Raw genomic sequence first — 12,054 nt, 5'->3', positions numbered from 1 at the left:
AACAACATAACCAACATTCCTATGGGCAAAATGAATGGGGAAAGAAAATAAGGCCTGAGGTTAACACAGGCTTATGAGATCTTTTATGTTTTGTTCTATGAGACAATATCAGCCAGTTAACATGACTTTTAGGAATTATTAAGCTTTTATGTGCGTTGTGTTGTTTTATTACATAGGATATTACAGTTTTTAACTTCCCGTTGATAGGATAGTCTTGAACGGAGCTCATCCAGATTATTTTCAAGTGCGTTCGCCAGTAGAACGAAGGGTAAAGGCAGATTATCCACTCGCCGACGCAGTCTCGCAAGGCATCCGGCTCTTCGACCTCTGTATTGACGTCTCCACTTCATACGAATGATGGGGATTTGGGCCAGGTCTGGGAGGAGCAGTATATCCTTCATGTTTGACTCATTAACCTCTATGGGCTAGGTGGGACGCTAGCGTGCCACCCGTGGTGCACTCCATCAACAGCAGGTGCATTTCAAGAGCGGCAAATTTGAATCCAAATAAATGTCAAAATTCAAATTTTTCAAACATACAACTATTTTACACCCTTTGAAAGATAAACATCTCCTTAATCTAACCACGTTTTACGATTTCAAAAAGGTTTTACGGCGAAAGCATAAATTTAGAGTATGTTAGGACAGTACATTTACAAGAGTTGTGTGTAATGTTTTGTCAAGTCAAAGACAGGGTCACCAAAACCATAAAACCAGCTAAAATGATGCACTAACCTTTTACAATCTCCATCAGATGACACTCCTAGGACATTATGTTAGACAATGCATGCATTTTTAGTTCTATCAAGTTCATATTTATATCCAAAAACAGCGTTTTACTATGGCATTGATGTTGAGGAAATCGTTTCCCTCCAATAACCGGCAGTCAAGTCAGCGTCACAAATTAAATAATTAAAATTAGAAAACATTGGTAAAATATTATATTGTCATTTAAAGAATTATAGATTTACATCTCTTGAACGCAATCAACTTGCCAGATTTAAAAATAACCTTACTGGGAAATCACACTTTGCAATAATCTGAGCACTGCGCCCAGAAAAATACGCGTTGCGATACAGACTAGACGTCATGTTGGGGAGATCTAAAATCGAAAATACTATGTAAATAATCCATTACCTTTGATTCTCTTCATCAGATGTCACTTCCAGGTATCACAGGTCCATAACGAATGTAGTTTTGTTCAAAAAAGCTCATCATTTATGTCCAAAAATCTCCGTCTTGTTAGCACATGATCTAAGCCAGCCGGACTTCTCGTCATGAACGAGGGGAAAAAATATATTTACGTTCGTTCAAACATGTCAAACGTTGTATAGCATAAATCATTAGGGCCTTTTTTAACCAGAACATGAATAATATTCAAGGTGGACGAATGCATACTCTTTTATAACGTATTGGAACGAGGGTACCCAACATGAACTCGCGCGCCAGGTGTCTAATGGGACATCATCGTTCCATGGCTCTTGTTCGGTCAGATCTCCCTCCAGAAGACTCAAAACACTTTGTAAAGGCTGGTGACATCTAGTGGAAGCAATAGGAAGTGCCAAAATATTCCTCAGCCCCTGTGTTTTTCAATGGGATAGGTTTAAAGTCAATACAACACATCAGGTATCCACTTCCTGTCAGAAAATGTCTCAGGGTTTTGCCTGCCAAATGAGTTCTGTTATACTCACAGACACCATTCAAACAGTTTTAGAAACTTTAGAGTGTTTTCTATCCATATATAATAAGTATATGCATATTCTAGTTACTGGGTAGGATTAGTAACCAGATTAAATCGGGTAATTTTTTTTTATCCAGACGTGCAAATGCTGCCCCCTAGACCCAACAGGTTAAGGGAGGATAGTTTGGATAGGAGGACCTCACTATCTCTCTCACACTGTCTCTCTCTCTCCCCCCCTTACTCTCTCCCTACATCCAGAGGATCCAGGGAGTGAGCGGGAGAGCGGGTAGAGGGCTGCAGTTCTTTGGAGTTTCGGTGCACTCTGCTGGGGATCTGAACTCAGATGGACTGGCTGATATGGTGGTGGGAGCTAAAGGAGCCGCTTTCATATTGAGGTAGGTTCATAAACACTCAGTAAGAAAAAAGATTACAAAGGAATTTATTCCTACATACACTATATATACAAAAGTATATGGTCACCCCTTCAAATTTGTGGATTTGGCTATTTCAGCCACATCGTTGCTGACAGGTCTATAAAATCTAGCACACAGCCATGAAATCTCCATAGACAAACACTTGCAGTAGAATGGCCTTACTGAAGAGCTCAGTCACTTTCAAAGTGACACTGTCATAGAATGTCACCCTTCCAACAAGTCAGTTCGTCAAATTTCTGCCCTGCTAGAACTGCCCCGGTCAATTGTAAGTGCTGTTATTGCGAAGTGGAAAGGTCTAGGAGCTACAATGGCTCAGCCGTGAAGTGGTAGGCCACACAAGCTCACAGAACGGGACTGCTGAAGCATGTAGCTCGTAAAAGTTGTCTGTCCTCGGTTGGAACACTCACTACAGAGTTCCAAACTGCCTCTGGAAGCAACGTCGGCACAAGAACTGTTTGCCGGGAGCTTCATGAAATGGGTTTTTGTAAGGATTGACGCTGGTAGACAAGAAGCAGGTACAGGGAGTGAACATTTAATGAACAATGGACATGAAACAGGACAGGACCGCGTCTGGACATGAACACATAATGACATTAATGCTGATGCAGGGATCGAGCGGGGGAGCAGACAGCTATAGACGAGGTAATCCACAAAGGGAAGGAGTCTAGGTGAGTCCAATGAGCGCTGCTGCGCATAATGAGGGCGACAGGTGTGCATAATGAAGGGCAGCCTGGTGCCCTCGAGCAGCAGAGAGGGAGAGCGGGAGCAGGCGTGACAGTACCCATCCCCCTCTAGGGGCGCCACCTGGCATCCCACTTGGGCGAGCCTGACGGGCCGGGCAAGGCATGGATGCTGGACAAGTCGGTTGGGGCGTAGAAGCCCGACGAACAGGCAGAGGCGTGTGAGCCTGGCGAGCTGGCACAGGTGTGGGAGCCTGACGACCCGGCTGAGGCGTGAAACCCTGATGATCCCGCTGAGGCGTCGGAGCCTGACGAACCGGCTGAGGCGTGGGAGCCTGATGCACCAGAGAGGAAGAGCGGGAGCAGGCGTGACAGGTTTCCATGGCCGAGCAGCTGCACACAAGCCTAAGATCACCATGTGCAATGCCTAGCGTCGGCTGAAGTGGTGTAAGCTTGCCGCCATTGGACTCTGGAGCAGTGGAAACGCATTCTCTGGAGTGATGAATCATGCTTCACCATCTGGCAGTCAGACTGATGAATCTGGGTTTGGCGGATGCCAGGAAAACGCTACATGTCGGAATGCATAGTGCCAACTGGAAAGTTTGGTAGAGGAGGAATAATGGTCCGTTTTTCATGGTTCAGGCTAGGCCCCTTAGTTCTGTGCTTCCAACTTTATGGCAACGGTTTGGGGAAGGCCCTTTCCTATTTCAGCATGACAATGCCCACGCACACAAAGCAAGGTCCATACGGAAATGGTTTGTTGAGATCGGTGTGGAAGATCTTGACTGGCCTGCACAGAGCCCTGACCTCAACCCCATCGAACACCTTTGAGATGAATTGGAACGCCGACTGCGAAGCAGGCCTAATCGCCCAACATCAGTGCCCGACCTCACTAATGCTCTTGTGACTGAATGGAAGCAAGTTCCCGCAGCAATGTTCCAACATCTAGTGGAAAGCCTTCCCAGAAGAGTGGAGGCTGTTATAGCAGCAAAGGGGGTACCAACTCCATATTAATGCCCATGATTTTGGAATGAGATGTTCGAACGAGCAGGTGTCCACATACTTTTGGTCATGTAGCGTATCATTATCTGATAAAGACAAATCTACTAATGTAACAATGGATGTGGAAATTGCCTTTTACATTGTAGAACTCATTTATTGGTTGTAATTGCCAATTGGTTAATTGTGTGGTCCTGGGAGAGGCCAAGTGCTTATATGTAATGCCATTATATGTAAACACACAAGCTAGCTGGTCTGCGCATGCTCTGGGGATAAGGCTAGGGATGCTGTCTGGGCCGGCAGCCTTGCGAGGGTTAACACGTTTAAATGTTTTCCTCACAACGGCCACGGAGAAGGAGAGCCCACCGTCTTTGGTAGCGGTTCGCTTCAGTGGCACTGTTAATTTGTCTGGAAGCAAGACGTCAATGTCCTCGACGGGGCTGGTTTTCCTTTTGTAATCCGTGATTGTCTGTAGACCCTGCCACATATGTCTCGTGTTTGAGCCGTTGAATTGCGACCCCACTTTGTCTCTATACTGACACTTTGCTTGTTTGATTGCCTTACGGAGGGAATAACTACACTGTTTGTATTCGGTTATATTCCCAGTTACCTTGCGATGATTAAATGCGGTGGTACGTGCTTTCAGTTTTGCGCGAATGCTGCCATCAATCCACGGTTTCTGGTTAGGGAAGGTTTTAATGGTCACAGTGGGTACAACATCTCCTATACACGTCCTTATAAACTCGCTCACCGAATCAGCGTATATGTCAGTGTTGTTATCTGAGGCTATCTGGAACATATCCCAGTCCACGTGATCGAAGCAATCTTGATTTGGCTATTTCAGCCACATCGTTGCTGACAGGTCTATAAAATCTAGCACACAGCCATGAAATCTCCATAGACAAACACTTGCAGTAGAATGGCCTTACTGAAGAGCTCAGTCACTTTCAAAGTGACACTGTCATAGAATGTCACCCTTCCAACAAGTCAGTTCGTCAAATTTCTGCCCTGCTAGAACTGCCCCGGTCAATTGTAAGTGCTGTTATTGCGAAGTGGAAAGGTCTAGGAGCTACAATGGCTCAGCCGTGAAGTGGTAGGCCACACAAGCTCACAGAACGGGACTGCTGAAGCATGTAGCTCGTAAAAGTTGTCTGTCCTCGGTTGGAACACTCACTACAGAGTTCCAAACTGCCTCTGGAAGCAACGTCGGCACAAGAACTGTTTGCCGGGAGCTTCATGAAATGGGTTTTTGTAAGGATTGACGCTGGTAGACAAGAAGCAGGTACAGGGAGTGAACATTTAATGAACAATGGACATGAAACAGGACAGGACCGCGTCTGGACATGAACACATAATGACATTAATGCTGATGCAGGGATCGAGCGGGGGAGCAGACAGCTATAGACGGGGTAATCCACAAAGGGAAAGAGTCTAGGTGAGTCCAATGAGCGCTGCTGTGCATAATGAGGGCGACAGGTGTGCATAATGAAGGGCAGCCTGGTGCCCTCGAGCAGCAGAGAGGGAGAGCGGGAGCAGGCGTGACAGTACCCATCCCCCTCTAGGGGCGCCACCTGGCATCCCACTTGGGCGAGCCTGACGGGCCGGGCAAGGCATGGACGCTGGACAAGTCGGTTGGGGCGTAGAAGCCCGACGAACAGGCAGAGGCGTGTGAGCCTGGCGAGCTGGCACAGGTGTGGGAGCCTGACGACCCGGCTGAGGCGTGAAACCCTGATGATCCCGCTGAGGCGTCGGAGCCTGACAAACCGGCTGAGGCGTGGGAGCCTGATGCACCAGAGAGGAAGAGCGGGAGCAGGCGTGACAGGTTTCCATGGCCGAGCAGCTGCACACAAGCCTAAGATCACCATGTGCAATGCCTAGCGTCGGCTGAAGTGGTGTAAGCTTGCCGCCATTGGACTCTGGAGCAGTGGAAACGCATTCTCTGGAGTGATGAATCATGCTTCACCATCTGGCAGTCAGACTGATGAATCTGGGTTTGGCGGATGCCAGGAAAACGCTACATGTCGGAATGCATAGTGCCAACTGGAAAGTTTGGTAGAGGAGGAATAATGGTCCGTTTTTCATGGTTCAGGCTAGGCCCCTTAGTTCTGTGCTTCCAACTTTATGGCAACGGTTTGGGGAAGGCCCTTTCCTATTTCAGCATGACAATGCTCACGCACACAAAGCAAGGTCCATACGGAAATGGTTTGTTGAGATCGGTGTGGAAGATCTTGACTGGCCTGCACAGAGCCCTGACCTCAACCCCATCGAACACCTTTGAGATGAATTGGAACGCCGACTGCGAAGCAGGCCTAATCGCCCAACATCAGTGCCCGACCTCACTAATGCTCTTGTGACTGAATGGAAGCAAGTTCCCGCAGCAATGTTCCAACATCTAGTGGAAAGCCTTCCCAGAAGAGTGGAGGCTGTTATAGCAGCAAAGGGGGTACCAACTCCATATTAATGCCCATGATTTTGGAATGAGATGTTCGAACGAGCAGGTGTCCACATACTTTTGGTCATGTAGCGTATCATTATCTGATAAAGACAAATCTACTAATGTAACAATGGATGTGGAAATTGCCTTTTACATTGTAGAACTCATTTATTGGTTGTAATTGCCAATTGGTTAATTGTGTGGTCCTGGGAGAGGCCAAGTGCTTATATGTAATGCCATTATATGTAAACACACAAGCTAGCTGGTCTGCGCATGCTCTGGGGATAAGGCTAGGGATGCTGTCTGGGCCGGCAGCCTTGCGAGGGTTAACACGTTTAAATGTTTTCCTCACAACGGCCACGGAGAAGGAGAGCCCACCGTCTTTGGTAGCGGTTCGCTTCAGTGGCACTGTTAATTTGTCTGGAAGCAAGACGTCAATGTCCTCGACGGGGCTGGTTTTCCTTTTGTAATCCGTGATTGTCTGTAGACCCTGCCACATATGTCTCGTGTTTGAGCCGTTGAATTGCGACCCCACTTTGTCTCTATACTGACACTTTGCTTGTTTGATTGCCTTACGGAGGGAATAACTACACTGTTTGTATTCGGTTATATTCCCAGTTACCTTGCGATGATTAAATGCGGTGGTACGTGCTTTCAGTTTTGCGCGAATGCTGCCATCAATCCACGGTTTCTGGTTAGGGAAGGTTTTAATGGTCACAGTGGGTACAACATCTCCTATACACGTCCTTATAAACTCGCTCACCGAATCAGCGTATATGTCAGTGTTGTTATCTGAGGCTATCTGGAACATATCCCAGTCCACGTGATCGAAGCAATCTTGAAGCGTGGAATCCGATTGGTCAGACCAGCGCTGGCTAGACTTAAGCACGGGCGCTCCCAGTTTTAGTTCCTGCCTATAGGAGGGGAGCAACAAGATGGAGTCATGGTCAGATTTGCCAAAATGAGGGTGGTGGAGGGGTGAGGCGAGTTACTCGCTCGTGTACTGCAATCGATATGCTGATAGAATTTATGTAGCCTTGTTCTCAAATGAGCTTTCTTAAAATCCCCAGCTATAATAAATGCCCTCAGGATATATAGTTTCCAGTTTGCATAAAGTCCAGTGAAGTTTGTTGATGGTCATCTTGGTATCCGCTTGTGGGGGGATATACACGGCTGTGACAATAACGGAGGAGAGTTCTCTTGGGAGATAATACGGTCGGCATTTGATTGTGAGGAATTCTAGGTCAGATGAACAAAAGGACTTGCGTTCCTGTATGTTGTTACAATTACACCATGATTCGTTAATCATGAAACATACACCCCCGCCGTTCTTCTTACAGAAGAGATCTTTATTCCTGTCGCGCGATTCACTGAAAATCCCGTTAGCTGTACTGCCTCCGACAGCATGTCCCAAGCTAGCCATGTTTCCGTGAAAGAGTATGTTACAATCCCGGATATCTCTTTGGAAAGCAACTCTTGCACTAATTTCGTTGACTTTGTTAGCTAGGGACTGGACACTAGCGAGTAATATACTCGGAAGCGGTGGGTGGTGTGCGCACATCCGAAGCCTCACTAGAAGACCGCTCCGGCTCCCTCTTCTCCGACGGCATTGTTTTGGTCGGCCTCTGGAATCAGTTTGAATGCCCTGGGAGTTATAGTTCTTCCCGGATGTATGTAATAACACTTAAGGTTTTCTGGGCTAACAATGTAAGACATAATACATAAAAAAATAAAAAATACTGCATAGTTTCCTAAGGACTGGAAGCGAAGCTGCCATCTCTATCGACGCCATGACTGCTTGTCTTGCTTGCTAGCTAAGATCTTGAAAATATGATATTGGCATCATCAGACCAATCAAAGCTACAATAGATATAAAGTGATTTGACTTCATTTTATATGTGGCCAATGACCTTGAGCCTTGGATGGACACTTCTAATGTAACTTTTTGGCAGCACCCAAGGGGCTTGAATTTTCAAGCTCTCCCTGTAGGTTTTGCGGCGACATAGTGTCCCCATGAGTGACAGAACACGGAGCCAATCACGGCGCAACTAGAGAACATTGCCAACCACTATGCTCTGTATTTTCCACTGGCTGCCCCACCACCACAGAAAGCACTGGGCTAGGCTAAAACACCTGCATTTTGGAGCTGCTCCACCACCACAGAAAGCACTGAACTAGGCTGAAACAAGAAAGCTAAAAAGAGACCATGTCTGTACGCAGCTTTATTAACTCAATGATCTATTTTTAACTCAATCATCTATTTTTATTACATTGTTTGCCAAAATAACAATCAAAACAGGCAACAACAAAAAACTGCATATATATATATATATATATTATATATATATATATATATATATATATACATATACAGTACCAGTCAAAAGTTTGGACACACCTACTCATTCAAGGGTTTTTCTTTATTTGTACTATTTTCTACATTGTAGAATAATAGTGAAGCCATCAAAACTATCAAATAACACATATGGAATCATGTAGTAACCGGGTCAATATCACAAAACTGTACCATGCAACATTTAAAAATAAAAATCAGAATTTGTATTCCTTTTATGTTTTACTATAAAAAATAAATATTTGACTTGTAGAAAAACATGTTTTATAATTATAAACACATTTTCAGTGAATCAGCCATAAGATATGTCCACCCTGTTACGGACATGCACTAAACTGTCTTTAATTACTGCATTGGACTATTTTAATAATATTTACATTTTCATTAAGCTATTGTGTCCCCTTGTCAACCCTGTCCATTTGTTCTGGTCAAATTATAAAGAAATAACAGATTTTGTATACAATGTGTGGTTTTATACAGAACTTCATCTAATTTGCACATTATCATTCTAAATTGAGATATATTGGTATTCATTATATTTTATCCAAGTTTATAATTGTGTGGTGTTGGCCATGTCTTACTCTTTAAAATACATGACACAAATCCTTGATATTTGACAATGTAACTGAATTAATTTGAAAAAGATGCCAAGATAACAGGGTGGACAGCTATAAGGGGACAGAACATAAATTAAACAACACTGAATACTCAACACTGAATAGACATCTACATAGTAATTCATGTAGTAACAACATTTGAACTGCTATTTAGTTACATATTCATTGTGAAAAACTACAACACAAAAATACATTGCCGGTACAAAATCATTGGAATTAGCATTAAAACACATTCCTGTCCCTCTCTTCCTCTCTCGCTCCCCCTCTTTTCATCTCTCCCCCTTTTCACCCCAAATGCTCTTCCACATACTTCCAGGTGGATTTTTCCATCTGCACAGAGCGTTTATTAACAGCCTGTGGCTCTGGCATCAGACAAATTATCTGTGCATCAGAGTACCAACAAATATCTTCCTTTGGACTTGGCCAGAATAATTTGTTGATGCCATTCCGGTGCATGCACTTCACCTTAATGTTATGTTCCTCTACATCCATGATGATCCCAGGGTATCCTTCATGGTCATAATTGACAACACACCACTCCCCTACGTGATTAAGTTCAATGGTGCCAGGTCAGCATGTGGTGTCAGCCTTGTCATGAGATGCAGAGAGCTGGTTAGATGCTGCAGGGTCACCCAGAGTTGCCTCTTTGAGCTGAAAACAAGGACAGTCCAACATGCCACTATCCTTCTTGCACAGACAAGTAATGTCCCTGTATTTTATCTGGCCTGGTGAGACACTGATAAACTGATGAATCTTCATCGTTCCTTCAATGGCATCTAAGGCAAGCATCTGAGATGAGAAGAGATAGCATATGATATAAAGAGTAACAAAAACCTTATACATTTCAATACACAACCAGCTACTGTACAATAAAGTTGTATGTATGTGTGTATGGGGAGGAAGGAGGGTTACCTCTGCTCTTGCCTCAACATCACTCTCAGTAATGAAGAACATCTCCACAGAGGAGTTAAGACCCTTTAAGACATTGTACAGGGCTTGTGCATCTGGGATATCCTTTCAATGGTGCACTGCTCTATCTGCACATATCTTGAGGGCCCCTCCAACACCATCTGGTGCCTCCTTGCCATAGCTGGCCTCAAAGAAATTCCAGTTGACCTCTTGAAAGCCTTGTTTGTGTGGTTCTGTGGCGAGTAGGTAGAAGTTCCCTTTTTGCTTGTATTGTGTAGCCGACTGCCTTCATGGTACCTCTGCTTCAACATGGCAAGAACCGGATCAAGGTGGGCCCAAATGGTGGGTGGATCATGTCTCTGTGATGGTGAAATGGAGCAAAAAACATTTGGTGGTTGGTCTGCAGCAGTGTAGAGCACTGCAGTGTGGAGAGTGGCTTGCTGGTGAGATCCTCCAAAATGCACGGACTGGATCTCTTCACTGTATTTGCATGAATAGTTTTTGCTGAAGTCAATGTGCAGCAAGCATTCATTGTTCTTCAGTCTCTCCCTAAGCTCCCTATAGGCCCTGTATTGCCACTTGATATTAAAGATGTGTTGCCTAAACATGGCGAGCCTATCTTGAAACTGACTGACCAGTTCAGTTTCTGTTATTGTGACCTCCCTCTTCACGGTTATCATGGAGCACTTCTCTTCATCTTTTTGGATCTTCTCCAAGGTCCATTGTGTCAGAGGAACTACATTCCCAGGAGGTTTCAGAGTTGGATGAGTGGTGAGGAAGAAATCCTTACATTCACCATAAGCACATAGTTTTGATTTCAGGTCACACATACTTGAGTTGACCATGTCCTCAAGGTTTTTGGTGGACAAAAGCCTAAGGCTGTGAAGAGAATTTGCCATGAACTGTAAATTCTCATGGGTTTTGCACTGACAAGTTTCATGATCAGTTTCATTGGGCGTAACAACCCCAAATGGCCTGAGGCGGCAGAAGGTGGTATAGGACAACTGACCTAGTTCCTCAGACAGGGATTTGCTGTGCAGATTTTTCATTGTGTCAGTAAGAAGCCTCTTCAGCATTTTGTTCTTTAGTCGTGTGATGGTTTGTTTGTGGCTGGTCGTTATACGACTTACATCATCCCGGAGAAAGAAATCCTTCACTTTACTTTTAATTTCTGTTTCTGTTCTGCTTCCCTTCCTTGTCAAAAAAGAGCAAAGGTCCCCAAACACAGTTTGTTTTGATATCTTTAATGGGAGATGTGTGAAAGAGAAGAGCCCTCTTAATAGGTGATGTCACATTCTGATGTCTCAGCGAAGCTTTAACTGTTGAACGAGGCAATACACATGCCTGTTCTCCCCTAATCCTTGCATACCTCTTGAATCTCTATTTCTTCCTTTCTGCAGGCTGCACCCTGTCACTGAGTTCAGCTATTGCCTTCTTCTTCCCTGTCTCTTTATCTTTCCTCCATTTTTCCCTCTCTTTCTCTAGATACTCTCTCCTTTCTGGGTCAGCATTACGTCGTTCTCTGTATTGCCGCTGTCTTTCAGCTTGACTAAGAGGAGGTGCCATTCCTTCATGAAAGACCTGATTCAGCTGATATGTATTTAGTCTTTAAATACTATACATGCTATATATACTGGAATTATGTAATACAATTTATGAACAAAAACACATATTTTGCAACACATTACTGCAAGATATCCATTTGTCCACCCTGTTGAGTGCATGTCCACCCTGTTACGTGTACATGGATAACAGAGTGGAAAATAACAGGGTGGATATTTTGAGCAAAAAAATAGCAACTATGCCCCAAGTGATTATGATGAAGCTAGGATAATGGCTGCCACTTGAAAAGGAATTTGCATTGTTGGACAAATATATTTAGAAATTATGAAATTCGATTAACATCTTTTGTATTTTTGCTTAACAGGGTGGACATGTTATGCTTTCT

The 12,054-nt window shown here is 44.4% G+C and overlaps 1 protein-coding gene across 4 annotated transcripts in view; it reads left to right on the top strand.

The window, feature by feature from the left end:
- Nucleotides 1–12,054, top strand: part of LOC106602819 (integrin alpha-X) — a 78,721-nt gene that overhangs the window by 33,143 nt on the left and 33,524 nt on the right. For all 4 annotated transcript variants that reach the window (XM_045716806.2, XM_045716805.2, XM_014195712.3 and 1 more), the window contains exon 15: nucleotides 1,939–2,075. In XM_045716806.2, the coding sequence (XP_045572762.1) occupies nucleotides 1,939–2,075 (137 nt within the window). The remainder of the gene's footprint in view (nucleotides 1–1,938; nucleotides 2,076–12,054) is intronic.

Source organism: Salmo salar, chromosome 04 (genome assembly GCF_965601325.2).
Source record: "Salmo salar chromosome 04, fSalSal1, whole genome shotgun sequence".
In the NCBI taxonomy this organism is placed as follows: domain Eukaryota; kingdom Metazoa; phylum Chordata; class Actinopteri; order Salmoniformes; family Salmonidae; genus Salmo; species Salmo salar.
The sequence above is the reverse complement of the archived record's forward strand: the minus strand, read 5'-3'. Positions and strand labels throughout refer to the sequence as shown.